The sequence below is a fragment of the Orbicella faveolata genome, unplaced genomic scaffold (genome assembly GCF_042242905.1).
Source record: "Orbicella faveolata isolate gen_17 unplaced genomic scaffold, um_ofav_v1 contig_34, whole genome shotgun sequence".
Taxonomy (NCBI): domain Eukaryota; kingdom Metazoa; phylum Cnidaria; class Anthozoa; order Scleractinia; family Merulinidae; genus Orbicella; species Orbicella faveolata.
In genome coordinates, this window is record NW_028301563.1 from 15,615,142 (window position 1) to 15,638,930 (window position 23,789).

At 39.7% G+C, this 23,789-nt stretch overlaps 2 protein-coding genes and 1 pseudogene across 3 annotated transcripts in view; 1 reads left to right on the plus strand and 2 right to left on the minus strand.

The window, feature by feature from the left end:
• LOC110062853 (uncharacterized) overlaps positions 1 to 23,789 on the minus strand; it is a 42,106-nt gene that overhangs the window by 16,171 nt on the left and 2,146 nt on the right. The window contains exons 3-16 of one of the 2 annotated variants that reach the window (XM_089298922.1): positions 22,832 to 23,568; positions 22,400 to 22,452; positions 21,300 to 21,320; positions 19,378 to 19,596; positions 18,026 to 18,070; positions 17,236 to 17,294; positions 16,097 to 16,286; positions 15,417 to 15,572; positions 14,271 to 14,572; positions 13,188 to 13,268; positions 11,847 to 11,974; positions 11,285 to 11,356; positions 11,015 to 11,073; positions 326 to 408 (exon numbers count right to left, since the gene is read on the minus strand). In XM_089298922.1, coding sequence (XP_089155048.1) covers positions 326 to 408; positions 11,015 to 11,073; positions 11,285 to 11,356; positions 11,847 to 11,974; positions 13,188 to 13,268; positions 14,271 to 14,572; positions 15,417 to 15,572; positions 16,097 to 16,286; positions 17,236 to 17,294; positions 18,026 to 18,070; positions 19,378 to 19,596; positions 21,300 to 21,320; positions 22,400 to 22,452; positions 22,832 to 23,568 — 2,205 coding nt within the window. Of the gene's footprint in view, positions 1 to 325; positions 409 to 11,014; positions 11,074 to 11,284; positions 11,357 to 11,846; positions 11,975 to 13,187; positions 13,269 to 14,270; positions 14,573 to 15,416; positions 15,573 to 16,096; positions 16,287 to 17,235; positions 17,295 to 18,025; positions 18,071 to 19,377; positions 19,597 to 21,299; positions 21,321 to 22,399; positions 22,453 to 22,825; positions 23,569 to 23,789 lie in introns of both variants that reach the window. The other variant, XM_089298921.1, reaches the window with a different exon arrangement.
• Positions 3,739 to 7,608, plus strand: LOC149105008 (uncharacterized; annotated as a pseudogene).
• LOC149105009 (uncharacterized) lies at positions 7,626 to 9,055 on the minus strand. The gene has a single exon (XM_089298924.1). The coding sequence runs from the start codon at positions 8,709 to 8,711 to the stop codon at positions 7,689 to 7,691; it is 1,023 nt and encodes a 340-aa protein (XP_089155050.1). The 5' UTR covers positions 8,712 to 9,055; the 3' UTR covers positions 7,626 to 7,688.

Genomic DNA, 23,789 nt, shown 5'->3' on the forward strand with positions numbered 1-23,789 from the left:
TAGTTGCGAAATGCGAACCGAATGAAAATGGTCGATTTTCAGCCCAGTTGGGACTTGCTAAATTGCATGAAACTGAGTCTGAAAGTTAAATCGTAAATGTCGCTTTTCTCGGAAAGACAAAACTATTTCAAGGAAAAAATACAGCCTGTTGGCACTCTTGCTAGGGGCTAGCTATATGCAAAAGACGAGCGAATTTGAGTTTTTTAGCCTTCCCGAAGAAATTAGATTTTGTTTGATTTTTGTGGGCATTTGCTCTTAATAGCACATATGGTGGTTACTACAACGCACGTTAAGACCAACAAAATGAAACATGAAAAAAACTAACCTGGCCGAGTCTGCCTTTAACTGGCCAACGTTCCAGAGTTGTATAAGTCCTTTACCCGAGGTACACTTATGCATCTTGTGCACCTGATACGAAAAACACATACCATATATCCTTTCACATATCCCACACTACATATCCTGCATGACCCCTTCGTGCCACGTGGCACATAGGGCCGACAAGTAATAGTCTGCTCATGCGTAATACCGTCCAAATGTGTTGGGCTGCAAATAATATTCTGCTCATGCGCGAAATCAAAACCACACTCACGTGTGAGAAATGGCAAATCGCTTCCCTGAGCTATCAGAGAGTGATTTAAATATGACAACAAACTTGGTGATCGAATGATAAAACAATTATAGAACTCGGTTAGCGCAAAATAACGTGATTTGTCAGCGTCTCGCAGATCAGTTATTATCGCTTCGGAGAATAATTGATCTTCTCGCCACTGACAAATCACAATATTTAGCTCAACCTCGTCCAATAATTGTTACATCTTTGACATTAAAATATAAAGCGTCAATAATATCAAAGAATTCAAAATACCCTTCCTCTTTCAATGAAAATAACAAATCATCAGCGGTAGGAGAAAAGGCGCTGTTTATTTCCATAACTACCTAGTCAGTGAGTTCATTTCTTGCCTGCACAAAGAGTGATCAGGAGTGACTGTTGCAATCTAGTCAGGAAGACATTTTCTTGCACTATATCAAACACGAGAGACAGTGTTTCATAATATCCAAACACCAAGAAGAGAATTGAAAATACGACGCGCAGCGGAGTATTTTTGACGAAATTCGAGGTGTTTGGATAGCCGATGAAACACTGTCTCGAGTGTTTGATATATCTCCTCAATGTGTTATTTAGATTATTTGATTATTTGATTGCGTTATTTAGATTATTTGATTTGTAGTTTAGTCGGGTCAGGGAAGGGTTTTTTCGGGATAATTTTTAGGGGGTTGGGTGTGGGTGTATTAACCAAGTAGGGGACTTGTGTCCTATTGTTAAGCACCTGTACTTGTGCGAATCCATAAAGAAAGAAAGAAAGAAAGAAAGAAAGAAAGAAAGAAAGAAAGAAAGAAAGAAAGAAAGAAAGGGAAGGAAGGAAGGAAGGAAGAAAGGAAGGAAGGAAGGAAGGAAGGAAGGAAGGAAGGAAGGAAGGAAGGAAGGAAGGATCGTTTCCCAAAATTTCTGTTCCCTATCACGTTTTGATCTGTAAGTATCAAAATACTTACAGTAAAAATGAAAGGTAAGTTGATGAAGTGAATCTTACTCTGTTGTTGGCGTGTATACTGGGTATGGCGTATACTACGGATATGGCCAGAGTTGATTAACAAATTTACTCAAACCCGCTATATACGCTTAAACCGGTATATACGCCAACAACAGAGAAAGATCATTGCAACAACTCATTAGCATGCAGTAGGCACATTTCACTCTGTACATGGCGTGTTTACCGGGTTTAGCGTATAAAGCGTATATGAGATGAATTAATTAACATCAACTACTACCACTACTACCACTGCTACCACTGCTACCACTGCTACCACTGCTACCACTGCTACCACTGCTACCACTGCTACCACTGCTACCACTCCTACCACTACTACTACTATTACTACTAATTAATTTTATTTATTGTTAGTAGTAGTAGTAGTAGTAGTAGTAGTAGTAGTAGTAGTAGTAGTAGTAGTAGTAGTAGTAGTAGTAGTAGTAGTAGTAGTAGTAGTAGTAGTAGTAGTAGTAGTAGTAGTAGTAGTAGTAGTAGTAGTAGTAGTAGTAGTAGTAGTAGTAGTAGTAGTAGTAGTAGTAGTAGTAGTAGTAGTAGTAGTAGTAGTAGTAGTAGTAGTAGTAGTAGTAGTAGTAGTAGTAGTAGTAGTAGTAGTAGTAGTAGTAGTAGTAGTAGTAGTAGTAGTAGTAGTAGTAGTAGTAGTAGTAGTAGTAGTAGTAGTAGTAGTAGTAGTAGTAGTAGTAGTAGTAGTAGTAGTAGTAGTAGTAGTAGTAGTAGTAGTAGTAGTAGTAGTAGTAGTAGTAGTAGTAGTAGTAGTAGTAGTAGTAGTAGTAGTAGTAGTAGTAGTAGTAGTAGTAGTAGTAGTAGTAGTAGTAGTAGTAGTAGTAGTAGTAGTAGTAGTAGTAGTAGTAGTAGTAGTAGTAGTAGTAGTAGTAGTAGTAGTAGTAGTAGTAGTAGTAGTAGTAGTAGTAGTAGTAGTAGTAGTAGTAGTAGTAGTAGTAGTAGTAGTAGTAGTAGTAGTAGTAGTAGTAGTAGTAGTAGTAGTAGTAGTAGTAGTAGTAGTAGTAGTAGTAGTAGTAGTAGTAGTAGTAGTAGTAGTAGTAGTAGTAGTAGTAGTAGTAGTAGTAGTAGTAGTAGTAGTAGTAGTAGTAGTAGTAGTAGTAGTAGTAGTAGTAGTAGTAGTAGTAGTAGTAGTAGTAGTAGTAGTAGTAGTAGTAGTAGTAGTAGTAGTAGTAGTAGTAGTAGTAGTAGTAGTAGTAGTAGTAGTAGTAGTAGTAGTAGTAGTAGTAGTAGTAGTAGTAGTAGTAGTAGTAGTAGTAGTAGTAGTAGTAGTAGTAGTAGTAGTAGTAGTAGTAGTAGTAGTAGTAGTAGTAGTAGTAGTAGTAGTAGTAGTAGTAGTAGTAGTAGTAGTAGTAGTAGTAGTAGTAGTAGTAGTAGTAGTAGTAGTAGTAGTAGTAGTAGTAGTAGTAGTAGTAGTAGTAGTAGTAGTAGTAGTAGTAGTAGTAGTAGTAGTAGTAGTAGTAGTAGTAGTAGTAGTAGTAGTAGTAGTAGTAGTAGTAGTAGTAGTAGTAGTAGTAGTAGTAGTAGTAGTAGTAGTAGTAGTAGTAGTAGTAGTAGTAGTAGTAGTAGTAGTAGTAGTAGTAGTAGTAGTAGTAGTAGTAGTAGTAGTAGTAGTAGTAGTAGTAGTAGTAGTAGTAGTAGTAGTAGTAGTAGTAGTAGTAGTAGTAGTAGTAGTAGTAGTAGTAGTAGTTGATGTTAATTAATTCATCTCATATACGCTTTATACGCTAAACCCGGTAAACACGCCATGTACAGAGTGAAATGTGCCTACTGCATGCTAATGAGTTGTTGCAATGATCTTTCTCTGTTGTTGGCGTATATACCGGTTTAAGCGTATATAGCGGGTTTGAGTAAATTTGTTAATCAACTCTGGCCATATCCGTAGTATACGCCATACCCAGTATACACGCCAACAACAGAGTAAGATTCACCTCATCAACTTATTATTGTTCATCACATCACATACGCATGAATACATTTGTTTAACTTTATCAGCTTTTTTCCGTTATTATTTTCAAAAGGAACTAACCACAAGAAATTTGTCAGAAATATCAAAGTTATTGATAGGTTACATAACGCTTATGTAATCTTTTCTTCCTCAAATGTATTAAAGCATTCACTTGTTTTGGAGATTTGTATTGTGGAGTGTTTAGGTGAAAGCCATTATTTGTTTTTGAGCTCAACGAAAGAATTTAGAGAAAAAGAATATTGCAAAGCTATTGGTGGTGATCAAATGGAGTTCTCAATCTTTCACCTGTGATTTGCTCTGCTATTCTCTCCGGCGGGTTTGAGAATGAAAATTTGTTCATGTTTGTGACGGAACAGTATTTAAGGGTAGTCAGAACTTCAAACGGCTCAGTTCATGCTCATGTTCATGTGGCAAGATGAGCAAACCTTGCTCTCAGTTAAATAGCAAGGCAATAAGAGATAAGGCGGAGTGCGAGATAGTTGCGAGGGTTGAAAAGCTGTGTTCGGTTGTTGCTTTTAAGTGCGTTTGGCGGGTTAGCGACGCCGAAATAGAAAGAGCATGGAGCTGGATATGCGAGAAACGCGACGAATGCGATTTAACCTTGTCAAAATTGGCGGAAATTTGCTTCTTTTTTTCGGCGATAAGTACGTCAACATTGGACAGCAAGAAGCGAAAAAGGCCACAATTGCAGGAGACCAGAGAGAGTGACGAATCGAATGACGAATCGCCCGTCAATGCGTCCCAGCTTTCATCGCCGGGAAAGCAAACATTCCCAGCCATATCTTACTGGGTGGCTTGCCAAACAAACAATGGCTCGGTCATTAATGCACTTAGAATCCAAAGAGCTGTCGCAAGTTGCGGTTTGGAATATTATGCATCAAGGGCGTCACGAAAGAAAAACTGCTGCCATAACCTGAATCAGCTGTGTCAAGTGTTTAAGGACCACAAAAACCTCTGCTTAATGCAACTAGTGGAGTCATCGTACCAGCATTGCCTCGGGTGAGTAGATTAATTTGACCAATTTATATTCTTTGAATTTCTGTTAAATTGCACGCTAATGAAAGTAAATATATAATAAACAAACATAAATAGTCAGAAAGGTAAAAAATGCTATTCATCATTGAAAAATCAAAGTAATCATGCTTCATTGCCCGGTGAAAAGAGACTGTTATTCGATTATCGATAATTGATCAATTTTTATCTTCTCATTTTCAAAACATCGCGAGTTTGATTTCAGCAGTTCACTTTCACAAAGTAATACCAGGGAGATATTGCATTGCCTTACGTAAGCAAAACCTTTTGTTTTGATTGGCAGGGCTCTGCAAGAGGAGCTTCATGGTGACTTCCACGAAGAATCCCAAGAGTCAGCGCCGACGGAAAATGTCGTTCGCCTTCGTGTCGTTCTTGAGAGTTTTCAAACGATGATGGCAGCATCCGTTTCGGAATAACGCCGAGCTGGTCTCGTGTTAGACACCTTTGGATTTGATAACAACCTGCAAAGTACATCGCAGACAGCACTACCAGATCCGCCGCACAAACCCCTATCCTGTCCAGTAACAGTCCTGTGCAACGATATACAAATTGTGATGAAAAAGCTGCAGTATGCTGTGTATCGCGGCGAGGTGTACAAACTGGCGGCCAAATCGCAGTTCACGTTCCAGTATCTGTGTACCATGAAAACGTTCCTCCACAGCCTAATGGGAAACGAAGCGTTCAAAGACCGTCTGGTCCAGCATATTCAACGTGTTCTGCCCATACTAAGCGAGCCAGAAAGCTCTTTCATACGCCAAATTAAGATTGACAGAGACCTGATCGAAGTACAAGACGGGTGGTTTTGGAGCTTTTCCTCTGGGTCGTTCGTCCAAGGGATTATCTCAGAATCTCAGGTGAGAAGAATACACTGGACTGTTTTAACATTTAAATAAGAAGATACAATCAAATTTTCAAACCCAATCTTTACGATTTGTAGCACTGTCTGATGTGCTTTTGTTTTGGCTCTTTTCAACAGAAGGGTCTCACAACTCCACGCGCGTTTGTGGACTACGACCGACGCAAGGACCCGGAGCCAAGATATTTTGAGGCAATCCTAAGGAACAGCCTAACAGAAGATGAAATTCGGCAGTTTTGTGCAGATTTCCTGGCGTTGTTCCGTCCCAAAGAACACAAACAGCCTGTGCTGTGTGCTATTGGCTCAGCTGACAGCGGAAAGACCAGCCTCTTCTCACCTGTTTTTCAGATCATTCCCCTAAGCCGAATTGCTCGCGTCACGAAGCAAAAGAGTTTCAACAAGGCTATGATCGACAACCTGACAGAGGTTATCTTGCTAGACGAGGCATATGCCACCCTGCTCGACATAGATGACTGGAAAATCATATGTCGAGGGGGCTTCACGTCGCACGACGCAAAGTGGAAAAAGGCTCAAGGTTTCCATTGCACTGCGACCATCTACATAACTTGCCAGGTGGAAATGGATTTTGGTGCAGCTCACAATCAAGCTATGGACAAACGCCTGCGCAAGTACCACTTCAAGAGTCTTCCTCGTGTCGAACCTGAAGCAAACAAGTGGCTGAGGAAACATGCTATGGATTGCATTGTGTGGGCGCACAATATCGTAGGAGACAGCCCGAGCAGTCAGGCCAGTACAATGCCCACTGTGCACGAAAGTGGTATGCCTGAGGAGGAGTTGCGCAACATTTTGAGCGTTTCTTTAATAGACGAAGAAGTCGACGAAACCGCCCAGGGCGATTGTAGACGAGAACAGAGTTGCGGCCTTCTGACAGAACCGCAATCCCGAGAAGAAAGCTCTGAAGAGGACGCCATTGAAGATGTCGGCGATTCCGATGAAGACGAGACCCTGACGACCTTGAAAGCTAGGCTGGCACAATGCTCACCTGGCTCTCTACGTCACCGCCAACTGAGCCACATGTTAGAAAGTCATCTCGCTGAAAAGGAAAGGCTGAAAAGGGTTGAAGAAAGGTGCTATAAGAAGAGGCAACACTTCTTACAAACGAGGGGAGTGTCGGTGGAGCACGTGTCGTTGCTCCCGCACGACCATAACGAGCCGCTGCCCACACCGATTCGAAGGGACCTCGCTGCCTTTCAAGAAGATCAGGAACAGGAAAGGTTCAGAACAGCATTTGGGAAGCCGTGGCTTTTAGCTATGGAGAAGGAAATGGCTGAGCAAAGCGAAAGAATGGAAGATCCAAGAGACGAAGAAGAACGAAGAGTGATGCAAAGTCTCCTGGAAATCAATTGCGAAAAAATGCGCTGTTATCACGAGCGTCATGGAACGCTGAAACTACCGGCTGCCCTGGCAGAACGCAAGAGGCTCTGCCTTAGCAACGAGCTGGTAGACCGTTCTTGCGTGAATTTCATACGAGACCTGTTCTCTCCGCTGCCAGTGAGAGTCTTCCCGCCCAGCCAGCGTCCAGCAAATCTGCCTGCCAGAAGCAGGAGCTCAGACGAAGACGACGAAGAATGTTGGTCGGCGGCACCAAAGACACCAATGTACATTCCGAATGACGACGTGGAAGCTATCTGTCCACCGTCCCCAGGCATTGCTCGAGCTCACAACCCTGTAGCAGCTACGTCAGTGAAGAGGCCGCACTTTCAAAGCCAGGCGCATCCATCCAAGAAGCAAATGACCCTGACTCGTTTTATGCAGACTAGTACGCAACCGTAGATTGGTAGTTTCATGGGCTTGTAATAAGACAGCTTGCGTGCGACTTATTCTTTCTATGTTCATATTTGCACATGTATTAGTGTGTGCATTGTTAAGGAATACCACGTTGCGCTTATGCTACGTTTGACTATTTTGCACACGATGTGAATTAAAGGAAAAATATTATGGCTATTAGTTACATTAAGAGATTATAGTTCTTGAAAGCACTGTGAACTAGACAGTCGTTATGCTACAGTGATATTGACAGTGGCGATAGGCCAGTTCCAAAAGAATATAACATGTTTGTTGAGTTTGCTGTCATCTGGAGACAGGAAGATGCATTTACAATAAAGCAATTGATTTTTGTCTGTTTTGTGTACAACAAACTCAGCTTACACCCATCAGCTTTGCATTGAAAGTCAGTGTCCACACTTTTCCAGTCTCTTTATCAAACTAGCGACATTTTCATTCCGGCCCTTTTCTTTAGAGAGTCCGCCGTTCTTCCGTCTTGAAATGCGAAATCGGAATCTCTCAAAATAGCTGTCCACTGTCCAAACCCGTGCTTAGTTATCCCTTCCTTCAGAAAATCATCCTCTTCTTTCGTGAATTTTAAAACATGACGAGTTTTCCTCTGAAGGTGCAAGTTTCTCTTAGGCAGGGTATCCTTTATGGGGGTCGAGCTGTTTTTATTCTGAGCTGTCTCAACTGAAGGCCCGGAGCTGGACGTTGAACCGCCAAGTCTTGCGTGTACGTCATCGTCTACCTCGGAACCCTTGGTACCTTGAAGTTTTTGAAGACACTCGTGACCCTTCAGGGCAACTTCTCGCGATCGTTGCTTTTGATAGTGAACTTTAGCAACCGCAGAACTGTGTTTCTGGTCCTCAGACAAAAACCTTTGCTCTTCGCTAGTGAGCTGATTGAGGCTTTGCGTTTCGACGATTTGGCGATAACGTGTGGGATGAATGTATTTTCCAATTGCATCAAAAACCAGTTTGCTCATAGTTTCGCCCAGTTTGCCATGCTGACCTCCATTTCTGGTGACAAGAACGAAATCACACTGGGGCTTAAGCAACGGTCTAACGTTCGAGATGTAGCCGTTAAGAACGTGCATGTTTGCGTCGGTCAGAATCAAAGAATCGAAGCCATATTTTCCAGCCGTCTTGAACGTTTTCTGATCGATAAATCCACCGTTTTCCTTAGCTGTGGCAATCATGTCCACCGTCAAATATTGGTACGTCATGGGCCGCGATCCCTTCACCTTGATGAACAGATACATGGCTACAAATTTTGTGGCAAATGTTAGGTCTGAGGGGTTCACTTGGGCTGGACTGGTTTTGCACATTTTCACGGTATTTTCGTAACGCGGCAGATGAAATTTCACCACCTCCAATAACTCCTCCATTGTTGCCCAGTGCCCTCTTGCTTCCAGAGTCTCGATGTCTAAATCTTGTGTCCACTGCAATCTCATCATCTTTGCAACTGTTTTTCGGGCTCTCTTGAGGTACAACTCTGTCGTAGAGAACTTTCTTAGAACTGCTTCTGATGCGCCATGAAGTTTTCTGAAGTCGATCAATTCAGAAATAGCATCTATGTAGCCCAAACGCCCACCATGACCGAGCTTACATTCATCTTGTAAGTAGTCGATAAATTTAAACAACAGATTTGGAGAACACAAACTAAAGTCGACCACTTCAAACGTTAACTCCTCTTCATCTTCACAGCAAAATCTAAGAAACTTGAAGCACCTTGTCACTATCTGTTGAGCGGCACGATCTTTCTTACAACCGCCAGCACTTCCTGTCAATCATTTCGTGAATACTTCGCCAATGTTACATGATAATGGAAATGAAGAAAGTAACTTCACGTTGTGCTTTGTGGTCTTGCTTGTCTCATCTTCATTTCTTCCAATCGTCAGCGACTTTGTTACTTGTTTAGAATCGGGCCTTTCGTCAAAATAAAAGAACCAACTGTGTTTAGTGCTAACGTGTTTTCTACAGCCTCTCTGACTTTGAAATCCATCATGTTCACACTCTTGTATCGGGCAATGGTAAAAGCTGTCTGCTTCATCCTTTTCCAAGTGAAGCCGCTTTGGTTTGGGTGATGCTCCTTGGACATCTGACCAATTGACTTTGCACTTCTTGCTCATTTTTTCCCTTTAAACAACATGTGGCTAGCACAATCGCCTTTAAATCTTAGCCGAAACAAAAGGACGTTTCAACTTGCCAAAACATGCCCTTGCTTGCCCACACTCATTACTATTGTGTAAAATTCATGACAGTGAGATACAACCCAAACTTGCCCAGGCAGGTCTGTACACGCCTATTCAGTGACACAATACATAGTTAACGGATCGATAAATCGGAACAATAAAGTCCAAAACTTGTTCCTAATGACCAATTTCGGAACAATATATTCCATTCACAGATAGCAAAATCGGAATAACACAGTCTTTCTTTATTAATTTCGGAACAATGTGTTCCACGCACAAATAGGAACTCGGAACAAAACAGACCTAATTTATCAAGTTAGGAACAATGTGTTCCATGCACAAATAGGAACTCGGAACAATACAGACCCAATTTATCAAGTTAGGAACAATGTGTTTCATGCACAAATAGGAACTCGGAACAAAACAGACCCAATTTATCAAGTTAGGAACAATGTGTTTCATGCACAAATAGGAACTCGGAACAAAACAGTCCTAATTTATCAAGTTAGGAACAATGTGTTCCATGCACAAATAGGAACTCGGAACAAAACAGACCCAATTTATCAAGTTAGGAACAATGTGTTCCATGCACAAATAGGAACTCGGAACAAAACAGACCCAATTTATCAAGTTAGGAACAATGTGTTCCATGTACAAAAAGGAACTCGGAACAAAACAGTCCTAAATCACTCATTTGGGAACAATTTGTTCCACTTGCAGTTGACAACTCGGAACAAAATGTTCTTGTCTTACCTTACAGTGAACGCTATGTTCCTACTCTGTAAAAACCTGGTCCTCTTAAGGTTAATAGGAACACAAAAATGAGGAACACTCGATCCCAGAGGAACGTTCCTTTACAAATATCGGAAAAGCCGAAAAAACTTAAAATTTGTGAAAAATAAACCAACAAGTTCAGCTTTAAAGCTAAAAAAGCATCTATTAAACGTTTAGGTAAAATAGAACCAAGCTTCAAAATCTAGAGCACTTTGATGTTCTCGAAGGCAGTAAAATAAACCCTGTAAAAATTTTGGGAAATGTGGAGGAAGGAAGGAAGGAAGGAAGGAAGGAAGGAAGGAAGGAAGGAAGGAAGGAAGGAAGGAAGGAAGGAAGGAAGGAAGGAAGGAAGGAAGGAAGGAAGGAAGGAAGGAAGGAAGGAAGGAAGGAAGGAAGGAAGGAAGGAAGAAATGGAAACAAAAACTAAGAAGTAAATGGAGAAGTAAAATCGTCAAAATCTATGCTAATTAAGACCAGGTATCCAAACCTCCTTCACGGTTGTGATTTTCTTCGTTTTAACTTGATGAATTATTAATGAGTTTGAGAAGCCTAAGGCCTAGTTTTCACTAGCGACGCAATTTTTACGATTTTATTTCTCCCTTTTCTCCCAAGTTTTGGTTTCGGTCGAGAAGATATATCAAACACTCAAGACACTGTTTGACCATAATTCCCAAAAACTCGAAGCTCGTGAAAAATACTCTGCTACGCGTCGTATTTTCAACTCTGTTCTCAGTGTTTGGAAATGTGGTCAAACACGGTCTTCCGTGTTTGATATATTACTTCTGACTCACCTCGTCCAATGACCTGTGTGTACCGATGGCCAGAAACTGATCTGCTTTGCTGTAAGAATCTAAATTACAATAATACAAAACTCACTGGCATTGTTGTTGAAGCAAAGAATCGTTAAACAGGTAAACGTTTCAGTGATCGAATGAGCGAGTCACATATGACCAGGTTTTATTTCTTGCTTTATCTTACAATTCCCAGCGATTTTCAGGGATTGTAAATAAATCCACATCGTCTCGGGTCCCCTAGACACTTAATCTATCTGAACTAAATACCTGGGACTGGGCACCAGTCCATGGCCCAAACTGGTCCACCAACATTGAATGTCACATCACCATAAACAGAGCCTGACAAAAAGAGCATCAATCAGTAGTATTGATTATAACGTTATCCTTTTGTAATAACTGTAAATAGGATACCTACAACACATGTATCATGTTGCGGAAAGTTATTGATTTTATTGACTGCACTTGGAAAAACTTATTATTGGCCATATCCCGATATAACGATGCTATTAGTTGCTTTGCCGCCAAATTGTTAAATCGGGAGTTCGTTTTATTTTACAGCTGCATCCCAATTTAACAATGTGATTTTCCTGTCCCGTTGCCATGTCGTAAAATCGGGGTTCCACTGTAGATAACACGACTAACTTAGCTACGGGTCAATAGTTAAAATCAACCAAGTCAGATTCCTCCATTGCCGGTCAAATGTTTTTCAAGTATTGGACTGAGCACTAAGCCGAATGATCCGGCAAGATTTTCTTTAGCTTTAAATTTTACTTTTCTAAACGAAGTATGGTAAACAATGGTCAACAAGTAGATTCACGAAGTAACTTACTTTCTTCCTTGGACGTGCTTTCAAACAACGGTAACTGCATATCCTGTTTAGTGTTGTGATTTTTGCCTTTTCGTCTTATTGTAAACTTCGGTGATATAGTCGCTTCCGGCAAATACTGCTCAATCTCACTGAAACAGAAAAGAGGAAATTATCACTGTGTAGGTCCAGCAAATATGCATAACTCCTCCATGGAAAGGATTTTTTCTATGACCCCCCCTCCCCCCACCCCCGACCCCTCTAGAAATTCCAATTAAGGTTCATACATTTCTTAATTTTTTTTAATCTTGGGGAGTCCCCCACCCCCAAGAAAAATCCAAACCCTTCTGTGGGGGGAGTATGGATATTTTCTGGAACTGCCCAATTGCGTTTCAATCTTGTACATAATAGCCTTCACGAATACGAAGAATATGAAGTAGAAACAAGTACTACCTGAAAATGCACATGTAGTTATTAAATGTACTTCACTAGTCTTTGAATATTTAACAAGCTATACAATGCAGCACATATAATCATAAAAAAAAGTTTTATCTTTCTATAATATGGACGCGACCCGTGGGTTCATATTAAGATAGGGGGGGTGGGGGGCGGGGGAGGAGGAGGAGAGAATGGGTTTATCGTAAGGGTTTTTCCGTCTCAGATTTGTAGAAATTATTTTACTAGAGGGCTTTGTCTTCCTTCTCGAGAGAAACCCATCCGCCTGCAAGCCATACATGAAACACCTTATGTAGAGGATGTCCCACGGTGGAATTTGAATCGTTTCTTCATCTGGAATAGTCTGCTATTACAGCTGGCTGATAGGCGATAACAAAGATGAAAGAGAAAGCTATTTATTGCAATAAAACGGAACCTTTTGATTGGACTATGAGCACGAGATTGAGTACGAGCACCAGTTTTGGATTTCAGTCCAGTGGCGTTTGCCGAGTCCTCGCTCTTCATGTTGGTTTTAGGTAGAGACGGTAGCTCATGGGATGAGATGTAATATATCAAACACGAAAGACTGTGTTTGACCACATTTTCAAACACCGAGAAGAGAGTTGAAAATACGACGCGTAGCGGAGCATTTTTGACGAACTTCGAAGGTGTTTGGAAATGTGGTCAAACACTGTAAGGACTGTCTTGAGTGTTTGATATATCTTCTCAATCGAAACTAAAACTAAGGAGAAAACGGAGAGATAAAATCCTACAAAACCTATGCTTGTTAAGATCAGGTACTGTATCGAAATACGGTCACAGACTCAACGGGATAATGTGAAACCTGTAAACTAGGATCTCGTACTCAAATCTTAAGTCCCCTAATATTAAAAACAAAACCGTTTTTGTTGTATGACTGACATGACTCACCTGTGGTCAACGCGAGACCAAAAAGAGGAAGATGGTATGAAGTTAGGAAACAGATCTTTGCGTTTAAACTGTTGTTTGCGCCTGCAGTGGAAACATGAAAAATAAACACAACCTAAACACACTCCTTCAAAAACAGAATTCTAAAATGTTGGAATATTTCACTAGTCAGGTACCAGAGTTAAACAAAAAATTGAGTGAGGAATAGTGCAAACGTCTTTGGAAAATAATTATAGAAATATAATTATATAAATAATTATAATTAGATATGGTGGAAAGTGAAAGGAAATAAGTTATGTAACGTTCTCGAGTGGTATACCATAATAACCCAGTCACTTGCATTCTCCCAATCAGTCGAACCTCCGGTTGCGACCACCTCTCGTCAGCGACCAGTTTTCCAAAATACCAAAAGTTTCCGAGACAAGTCACTATATTTGGAACCTCCTGTAAGCGACCACCTCGCTGAACAACCGCGACCACTTTTAGAGCTAAAAGTTTGAAATTTTCTTTTGTTTTTAACCTCCTATAAGCGACCACTTGACAAATATTAAAGCGGAAATTAGATAATAAATTGTTGTAACATTAGCGCAATACTGGGTAGTACAAGAGACGGATATTTCTCATGGCAAGAACAATATTTTCTCTCGAAATTGACTTTTGACATCAATAAAAAATATAAAACGTTAACATTGGGCAAGTCTTTGCAGTTATCATATGCTAATGAGGCAAAATTTTGACATAATATGGTCTAAGCTCTCGTAAGCGAACACCTCCCGTAAGCGACCACCTAGGCTTGACATTTTGGGAGGTCGCTTACAGGAGATTCGACTGTATGCGCCGAAATTGAGGAGAGTACATGTATGTTTACGGAGAAAATAGAAGTGACAAGTGGGTTATTCCAGGGTACACCACGAAAAAATGTTACGTAATGATATTGTACCATGCCGTACAAAATAGAGTGGCTGAGAATGCGATGAAACATATTGTCTGGTGTTTTGTATGTTACTTACAGAAATACTAGTGTTTGATTGTTATAGTTACCTCGTATTACTAGTAACAAATATTAACCACCAAGGCTATATTTACCAGTTTTCTGTGGTTTCGTAGCTTTCGGAATCTGCTGACCCAATGGGTCCAAATTTCACAGCTGAGGTAGGACCTGATTGAGACCTTCGAAACGCTTTCGGCATTCCTGGTCGTTTGAACTTTTTTCTCTTATCATCCCAAACAACGATTTCTTCCGAGCAATTCTCCCCATCTTCGTTTAAGTCACTTCCGCTTTCTTCAATCTCCTCAATTTCGACATTGTCGCTCTCTTCTGCACTGTCTCCTGAGCTGACAACTACATAGTCCGCGTCACTGCTGTCGGACACCTCCTTCCCTTTAGGCTGCAAGTTTAGAATTGAAATTCGATAATTAAAGGAGCATAGTTATTTTGGCCACGAAACTGAAAATAATAGTTTGCTGACAAAGAAAACCACTAAAGAGATAATAATACCCCATAAAGAAACAAGGACGGTTAAGAATGGAGAAGATTGACACGGATTAACTTAGGCGAAACTTTTTAAGATGTACAAACCGTGACGTAGCTCCTTTAAGCACAAAGCAACTTGTCACGGGCTTTCTATGTAACTGCTTCTCTAAAGCAATCTGGTTGGTGTAGATCCAAAAGATGCTCTGACAAGCTCATAAACTGGTTATAGTATGCTAGTAACAGGATGCCGAAAACTAACACCACTAAAACGTCCCCAAAGTAGCGACTCTTGTAACTTTCGGAATTAGCAGCTTATGGGGGGGTCGTAACTTTCGGGGAGCATAAACCGTTTTGTAAAGTTGATGCGACTAAACTCTTCTTCCAAAATAAAAGATGGAAATTCGTAACAAAACATTATAAAATGTTACTTTCATGTGTGTTACGTTCGGGGAAGGGGTCCTAACTTTTCGGAAGCTGACGGCAAGAAGTCAACAAACATATAGATTACATAGAACAAGTAGGTATTGCATACTAGATGTGGTTTCCGAGACTGAATTATTACTTTCCACTTCAAAATAATGCGTCACCAGTTGGCTTTTTGTCAATTGTCCCTAGGACTTTTGGCCAGAATTGTAGTTTGTCGTGTACTTGTAAGCATTGTTTATGTATTAAACATCAATTTTAAAAAGCAAACAAACAAAAAAGAAAAGAAGAGAAAGATAAATAAATTTTAATTGCATAACTCACTAAATGGTTACCTTGTATCCAACATGTCGAAAGTTAATGTGATTGTGTAGGAGCATTATGGACAGATAAACCTTGCCACAGGCCAGACACTTGTAGGAAACAGCCTTCTCACAAGATTTCAAATGAGCTTTAATGTTCTCAAACGACTGAAATGTTTCTGAGCACCCCTTTAAAGAAAGACAAAAATGCGAGAACGTTCGCTCCTTGGTAGATTGATTGAAATGACACTAAATTAAATATGGGTCAGCAAACGGCGAGGAGTTCGACGCGGAAACAATTTCACGCGCATTTTGTCAAAATTCCTACAATTTCCCGAGCCCCTTAGGCAAAGGAAATAGTTAACAGAAGCGTACCAAAAACGGTAAGATTAGATATTTACCGTACTCCAATTCGACCAAGTTTCCATTGTATCGTAACCACATCAGGTCAGTGACATGATATCTGAGGATACCAGAACACTAGACCCGGCTTCTGATTGGCTAATTGCAAACATAGGTACGGTAAGAAAGGGTAATCAGAAGCTCCAAGGGAGAGGGAGGTCTCAAAAGCCACTTAGGAACCCAAACTGGAATTTCCACATAGTGGGTGTGGGTGTGGGGTTCAATCCAAAAAAATTCCTTCGTGGGAGGGGTATGGATATTTCCTGGAGCTACATATTCCAAGGAAGTGGAAACAAACGTTCACAGATTACCTTACTGGGACACATTACACTAGTCTCTGTCTCCAGTGCTTCAGTCCATTGTTCCTCTTCTTTGGATATGTCTCTGCCTTTGATTTTAACAATTAGCTGGTCCAGAAACTCTTTCTTCACAATCCCTCTAGAATGATCCACTTCTTGAAGATTTTGCTCTGTCACTAGTTTTTGAACTTTTGACATTGCCCTGCAATAACAAACGAGATAAGAAAGCTAATATTACTGATCATAGTCATAGGCCCCGTCTAAACTACGCCGGAGAAATTTGAAAACGGCGTTTTCACTCTGAAAACATATAAAGTGTTTTCTGTCTACGCGTACGCCGGAGAAATTTCAGTAAAAACTCAACAATCACCGGTCATTTTGGATTTGTGTTCAAGGATGAAACCTCGGGCAGAGAAATCACTTGATCGACAAATCATCGTTTTCGAAAGCTCCATTTTCAAAGTGTTTGCCATCCAAACACTTATAAAACGCAAAGCCTATGTTTTCAAATTCCAGTCTTTAGAAGAGCTTTTTCAGAAAGCTCTGTTTTCGTGACGGATTGGTGCGGATGGTAGGCCTACCCGTAGAAATAACGTTGCGTTTTCACATTTCTCTGACGTAGAGTTGACGCTGGGCTATAGTGTTGAGGAAAGCCAGATCAGCCATCAGTGCCAATGCATATTAAACACTACAACAAGCATGACCTAGGAATTCAACATCCAAAACATCTTTTCATTGCTGGAAACCTAGAAATAATGCTCTCTTTTCGTTAAAGAAGTGCACTGAAGCTACTGACAACAGTCGTGTTACAATGAAATGCGCATGCCCAAAGTTGTTATGTCAAATTAATAAGGCCAGGCCGAATCTTTGCAAAGTCTGTCAGGCTTCCTGTCTGGTAACTAATTACATTTTTCTCATTCCATCAACAATTCCTCTTGGTTTTCTGAAATTATTTCATATACAAATGAAGGTACATGTACTCAGTCAATTATTCAGCAATGTTTTAACCAACAAAATCACTGTGATAATATCTAATGTATTTAAATTTTGCAACATCTATTAAGAGGCAATCGGAAGAGGTTACTTTTTGAACTTCATTATACATTTTTCTTGTGAAAAGTAAACCAATTATCTATTGAATACACATGTACCTGGAAGCTGCCTTTCGTCTTGTTCTTCCATCTGATAGAATTTCGGGTTCATTCTCTTCCTATATTATAAGCAAGTGTTATAATAGAATATCATGCTTGAGTATTGAATAAACAGATAGCCAGAGTATCAATTTCAAATGTACTGGATCATTTATTTTGTCAAAAAAGATGTGTGATGTTCTAAACAGGGTTAAGTTAATAACAAAGTAAAAATCAACAATTTTTCTCTTCATTGCAATTAGAAATGATAGTACAGGACTTGAGAAAGGAACTCGGAGTAATCAATAATTATTGTAAAATCAGAGAATGGCCATTAGACTGTCTGACAGAGATCCCATCTGAAAATCTGAGACTCAGACTTAAAATGGTTTTACAATCCAAGACAGAATGAAACACAAAAAAGTCAAATAAAGGCTCGTGAGACTGCAAGATAATGGAGGAAAAATAACTTGGGCTCCAGATTTTCAGGGTACCATCTGCCACTTGGATTGCATGGTCTATGACCTCGGCTTCTACATTCCAGAAAGTTTAAATGAGCCTCACATTTTTCAGGAAGGGTTTCTTAAAAGTATAATTTACATAAGATCTGAAACAGACAGAGATTTCTGCACAATACACGAGGAAGGGTAAAAGTCTTGCCTCAGAATTCCCACATTTCCCAGCTCTCATAAACAGTAAAATAATATTTATGCCACAGTCAGGTTTTTTACCCAGCTCTTGGCTTTAATCTAGATCCCTGATTTTACCCCTGAACAGGATCATAATATTTTCACATCACATGAAGCTATACCTTGTTCTTATCTTCTGAATTATTGCAGCTGTCAACTGTCTCACTCTACACGTGTAAACAAAATCATATTTCATTCAGGTTAGTCCAGATAGTATTGCATTCAGGTTAGTCTAATATTAGTTGACACTCAGGTTTACCTCATTAACACTCTAGATAGCCTCAGAATGGACAGCTTTCATCAGAATGCAAGGGTAACACTAATTAAAATTTACACCAGTCTTATTCCTCACTATTAAAATAACTAAAAAAAAAAACAAATTAAAATCTCAATGGTCCCTGTGGTACTTATTTGAGAACATACTCGTCATGCCAACTACTCAGGTTTGAACCAACTTAACTACAAGTTATTTCTTTTATTTTAAACAAAACTAAGTGTGAATTTGAGGTGGAGTGGGACTTCCCTAGCGGCGTACTCAATTCAAATTGCACTCATTTGAAGAGGGGGGGGGGGGGGGGGGGCTCTAATTAGAACGTGATTATCGCAGCTGTCAATTGTCTCACTCTACCCAAGTAGTTATTAGACAACATACTAATCATGTCAACCGCCCAGGCCAACCGCCCAGGTTTAAACCACTTTACCTCCAAGTAGTTCCTTTATTTTAAACATTATTATATGGCTCTGTCTCACAAGGACTGGCTACTACCGAATTCATGAATTTGATTAGCTGAAATCGATATTTGAAGGCAGTCTAGATTTTCCCATCTAGACCGGCATCTAGACCGGTAATGTTTTGCAGTGAAAAAGTTGCACACTAAAAGGCAAAAATATTGACAATTTTCTGCTAACAATGTTTATTATTGAAGTGTCAAAATGTCTGATGAGAAAAAAAAAAGTAAAGAGGACAAGCAAACTTTGGCAGAATTAAGTTCAGCTCATCGCTGTTCACAAGCAAAATGTCAGTTACCTAAAAACCAGTAACTTAAATGAATTAAATTGTTCTTGTCTAGATCTGCCATATAATAAACATCTTATTAACCGAGCTTAGTCGGTCTGTATGGGAGAACCTTCACGTGGGTCGTGTGTACAGACCTCACTGCGTTCAGTCTGTACTCATGACCGCAGTCAAGATTCTCCCATACAGACCTCCTGCTCGGTTAATAAGGGCTAAATACTAAGGTGAAGTGGGGACTTTCCTGAGTGATGAAGGGCACTCTATTCAAATTGCACTTAGGGGGGCCTCTAATTAAGGGAAGTTTCGATAATACCTGACACCATTTACCCATAACTAAGATAAAGGTCCTCCATGTTATACACAATGACCTCAGCCAAAACCCTTTTCAAGTACACATCCAAATAAACCCAGTGATTTTCTGGTTCATGTAGATTCAGGTTATTTAATGATGATATTTACCTCAGTGTGCTTGGCTTGCATGTGATATTTAAGCCCCATAGAAGACATATATACTTTTTCGCATATCTCGCATGTAAACTTTTCTCTGTCTTCCTCTTTCACTCCACAGATTTTCTGATGTGCTAAGTATCCAGCGGCTGTGGTAAACTTTGCCCTACATCCTTCGTTCTGACAAATCAATGTCTTTCCCCATTTCACAAGCCTCTTAAGCCTAGCTGCCTGAAAAATTAATTATCTGTTTTACACAATTTAATTTTTTTTTGGTCTAAACAATTCTGAATTATTACTTGCAACAAACAAAACTATTAATAATCTTTTTGATTTGTTTGATTACATCATGTTATGTCAATCCCTGTTCAATGCCTTGATATATAAGCTGTGCACTTGTTATTGTCTAGCCACAGGACTATGACTAGGGAGTTGAACTGATATAACTATTGTAACAGCCTTTCTGCATTATACATGTAATAATAAAAACAAAACTTGGTATTCAGCAATATTAACTTAACCATCCTTGGACTTGTCTTGTTTATGTTATAGCCTGACTCAGGCTATCATTATAATAATTTACTAATCGCTGTAACATGGCAGGAAATGTCTTCCACCCACACACTACAGCATAATGCTAGAAGTTAAATTTATTAATATTGACCCTTTATTATTTTTTTTAGTGATTTTGTGGTCCCAAAAACCACCCATACCCACCCCAAGGAGGTTTACTGGAAATTTCCAGGGGGGAAGGAGTCTCAAAAGTCAGCATTTTTGAAGGAAAGTATCAACCAACACTGGAATGTCGGAAGGGATGTACAGGTCAAAACAAAACAAAACAAAAAAACCTCTGTGGGATGGGGTGTATTTTCTGGAACAACACAATCCCAGAAATTGCAATCTGCATCTCAGAAGTCTAGTTTTATCCTTAAGTTAAGTTTGCCTACCAGGAGTTTATTCAATCAGAAGTTTATAGCTGGACTGTGTGGCAAGCATTCCATAGAAGTAGGAGAACGAGCAACAAGCATTTTCCACATTCTGGTTGTGCAAAAATTGGGGCAAGAGCAAAAATTGATGGCGTTTGGAATGGTCGCCCTGGCCACCATCCACTGCCTCATTGCACTTTTTATTTTTTTATGTGGCTAAATATGATTTAGGCAAAGTTAGACTCAAACCAATGCAGTCAGCGGTTTCCCCTTTTCCGGTATGTGACTTGCGGGACGGCCCTTTGGAGATTTGCAGGGCTGTTGTCTCACATTGCATTGCACGTATTGTGCTGCCAGCTGATCGTTGCGGAACATTTGCTTTGTACTTTGGCGAATCTTTGGTTGCTATTGGTTGCTGGTCTCTAAGTAAGTATGGGTCAGGTAAGTTGTTTCCACTGATTCAATCAGTGTGACGGTGCCAGTTAGCGGCTGCTTTTGGGGGTGTTTCCCACTTCCAGGGTTGCCATGGATACCTCCCCTTCCGCATACGGCTTCTGCTCCCCACTAACCTTGCAGGCACCAGTTCCCAAGCTCATCTATTTGTGATGAGTTTAATTTGCTTTGGCCCCAATTATCAAGTCGCCAGAATGTGGAAAAAGCTAACAATAAATTCCTTTGAACAGGAATGCACTGTGAGGCCACCACACAAATGTCATGCTGGTGTTAATGGCATGCTATTAGGGTTAAGAGACTGAACTACTGTAACTGGGTGGTCAACACCCAAAAAATGAACTTTCATTACGTTAATTAAAGGTTTCACCAGTCTGACACATCTTGCCTGGGAGGAGAGCATTTTTTGACAAGCAAACACTGACTTTTTATATATTTGATTAAAATCATTTCTGGTATGGTTCTGTAGCTATATTAAATTTATAGCTATTGCCATTTTCAAGGTCAGACTAATACTTAGGCACATAATCATGCATACAGATCAGAATGTCAGCCTACCTCTGAAACCACAGCTTTTCTCTGTTGGAATAAAACAAAACAAAACAAAACAAAATTATCAAACAACCAGCTCAGATAACACTTCTCATATAATCATAACCAACATCTAGATGTATGCCCTCTGATTTCATACACGTTGTTTGTCGAGGCTTAAAATCAATTACTGAACAATTATAATTAAATTTTATTACATACAATAATTATTGTCAAGCAAACACCTCAGATCACACTTCTCATCTAGATGTACATGTACGTCCTCTAATTTCATACACGTTGTTTGTCGAGGCTTAAAATTAATTACTGAACAATTCTAATTAAACGTTATTGCATAAACCATTTAATTTATCGAAAGAAATGTTTGGGTTTGTCCGATATTTAAAATTAAATCTGATAGTAAAAATTCAGTCACCAACAACAGTTCATTTCAGAACTGTACCCTCACCCAGACGATCACACTGTAATACGATCTATTAATACATGTAATTAGACAGTCAAGTAATATTTAGAAAATGCGTTTGTTGATAATGCTAATATTCATCTCCTTCCAAACATTTGCCTTCCCAAGTATAAGTGCCCTCTGGCACTCCCCTTCTATTCCATCCCCCTAAAAACAACACATCTTACCATACTATTAAAGATACTTTTTTCTGTGAACATTTTGCGCACTTGTAAAATGATGCGCCGAGGCATAGAACATTTCACAACTCAATCTTTAAATCAGTTTCAATTCAGGTCATACACTTCATGTCATGTAACATTTTTTTTTTAATTCCCTCAATCCAATTCGGCTCAAACAAAAAATTAATTATTAAGTGAACAATTTAACTTTCATTTTATTTCTCCAATATCATGCTTAGGCCTCCATTCACAGTACTTAGCTGGTGCAGTTTTTTAAAACAGCCAGTGAAATGCACTGTTTGCCGGCTTCTTTTGACAACCCTGTGTTGCAGGCCTCTCTCAATGCCATCTGATGGCTTCTGTACCTCAAATCTTGTTCAAAACACTGACTTAATCCCTGACATCACTCTAATATATTATTGTGAGGAACATTTTTACACTTACATGACTTCTTTAATTCTATAAATAAAAAAAACAAAGACCTTTCTCCAAGGTTTTCTTCTCTCCTTTATGACTGCCTTTCCATCATCATCATCTATATACAAATAGGTTAACCATAAAGGTCAAATAAAAGAGTGTGAAATGCATGACCCTGTGTGACACCAGTCCTTGCCTAGTTAAAAAAACTACAAGAACTCAATGAAAATTTTCACTTATCCTGGATTAGCTTAAGCAGGCTCTGGACATCCCAGCCCAGGAGCTCTGCTTTTAGGCTTGGCTAAATCCATATATTAAAAAATTAACACTGATTTTTGCAGGAAGAGTTGGCTAGGAGTATTGTAACTGATTACCTCCCCTCCCCCCTTCAAGCCCTCAAATCATTAGATTGTCTTCAGCTAACAGTTTACTGGAAAGTACCATTTGTATTCAGACAGGAAGGAATATACAATGTATGCACCAAATCATACCATTACCATCATCCTTGACATTGCCATCTTCATCGTCATCATCATCCTCATTATCAACATTTGCCGCATTATCATCATGGACATTGCTATTTTCATCATCAACATTATCACTGTTGCCATCCACATTTTCTTTAGTTCCTCTTCCTATGACACATTCATTCCCAGCTGTATCGCTATTTGGCTTTTTCTCAGGTTTCTTCCCATGTGTTTTCTCACAATCGGAATCTCTCACGGAGTCATCAATAGCATTTTCATCAGAGACAATTTTTGGTTTCCTCCCTCTCTTCTTAGGAGTATTCCTTTTCACTCTTTTATGTTTTCTTTTGTTTTCTTCTGTATCATCATACAAATTTAAATTTATCCGTGGAGTACGCACTCTTGTGGAAGCCCTCCTTGGAGTGACGGTACTATCTGAGCTTGCATTGTCCAGTTTTCTACCTTCAGGATTGTCAGCAGTGTTAATAACTGGTTGAGATAGAGATAAAGTCCCACTGATGACTTCCCCTTGGCCATTCACAGCCGAGAGAGAATGTTTAATTTGGTCAGCCCTTCTTGGTCTGCCCCTCTTTCTCTTTGTAACAACTGCTGCCTGAGTTTGATTGACTTCACTTTCGCTTGCCTTTGCTCCATTAGTAGCTGAATTCTCATTCACTTCAGTACAAGAAGTTTCTGTCGAAATTTGCCCTGTCTTTTGGTTTGTTGAGTGTGTAGAGGAAAAGTGGAATGAATCGTTTTCCCTTGACCTGCATGTACATATACATAAACAAAAGTAATGAAATAATAATGATCACCTGCGACTGCACATACCGGTGTTTAGGACAAAGACCTAGGGGGGACGCGCTTTTTCATCTTGTGCGCCAGCACTGTGGAATAGCCTCCCACTTGATGTGAGAAGTGCCCCATCAGTGGATACGTTTAAAACTAAGCTTAAAACGTTTTTGTTTAATAATGATCTTTAGTATTT

Bases quoted from the DNA above. Each gene is read 5' to 3' on its own strand.
- LOC149105009 (XM_089298924.1), bottom strand. From the start codon at position 8,711: ATGATGAGATTGCAGTGGACACAAGATTTAGACATCGAGACTCTGGAA.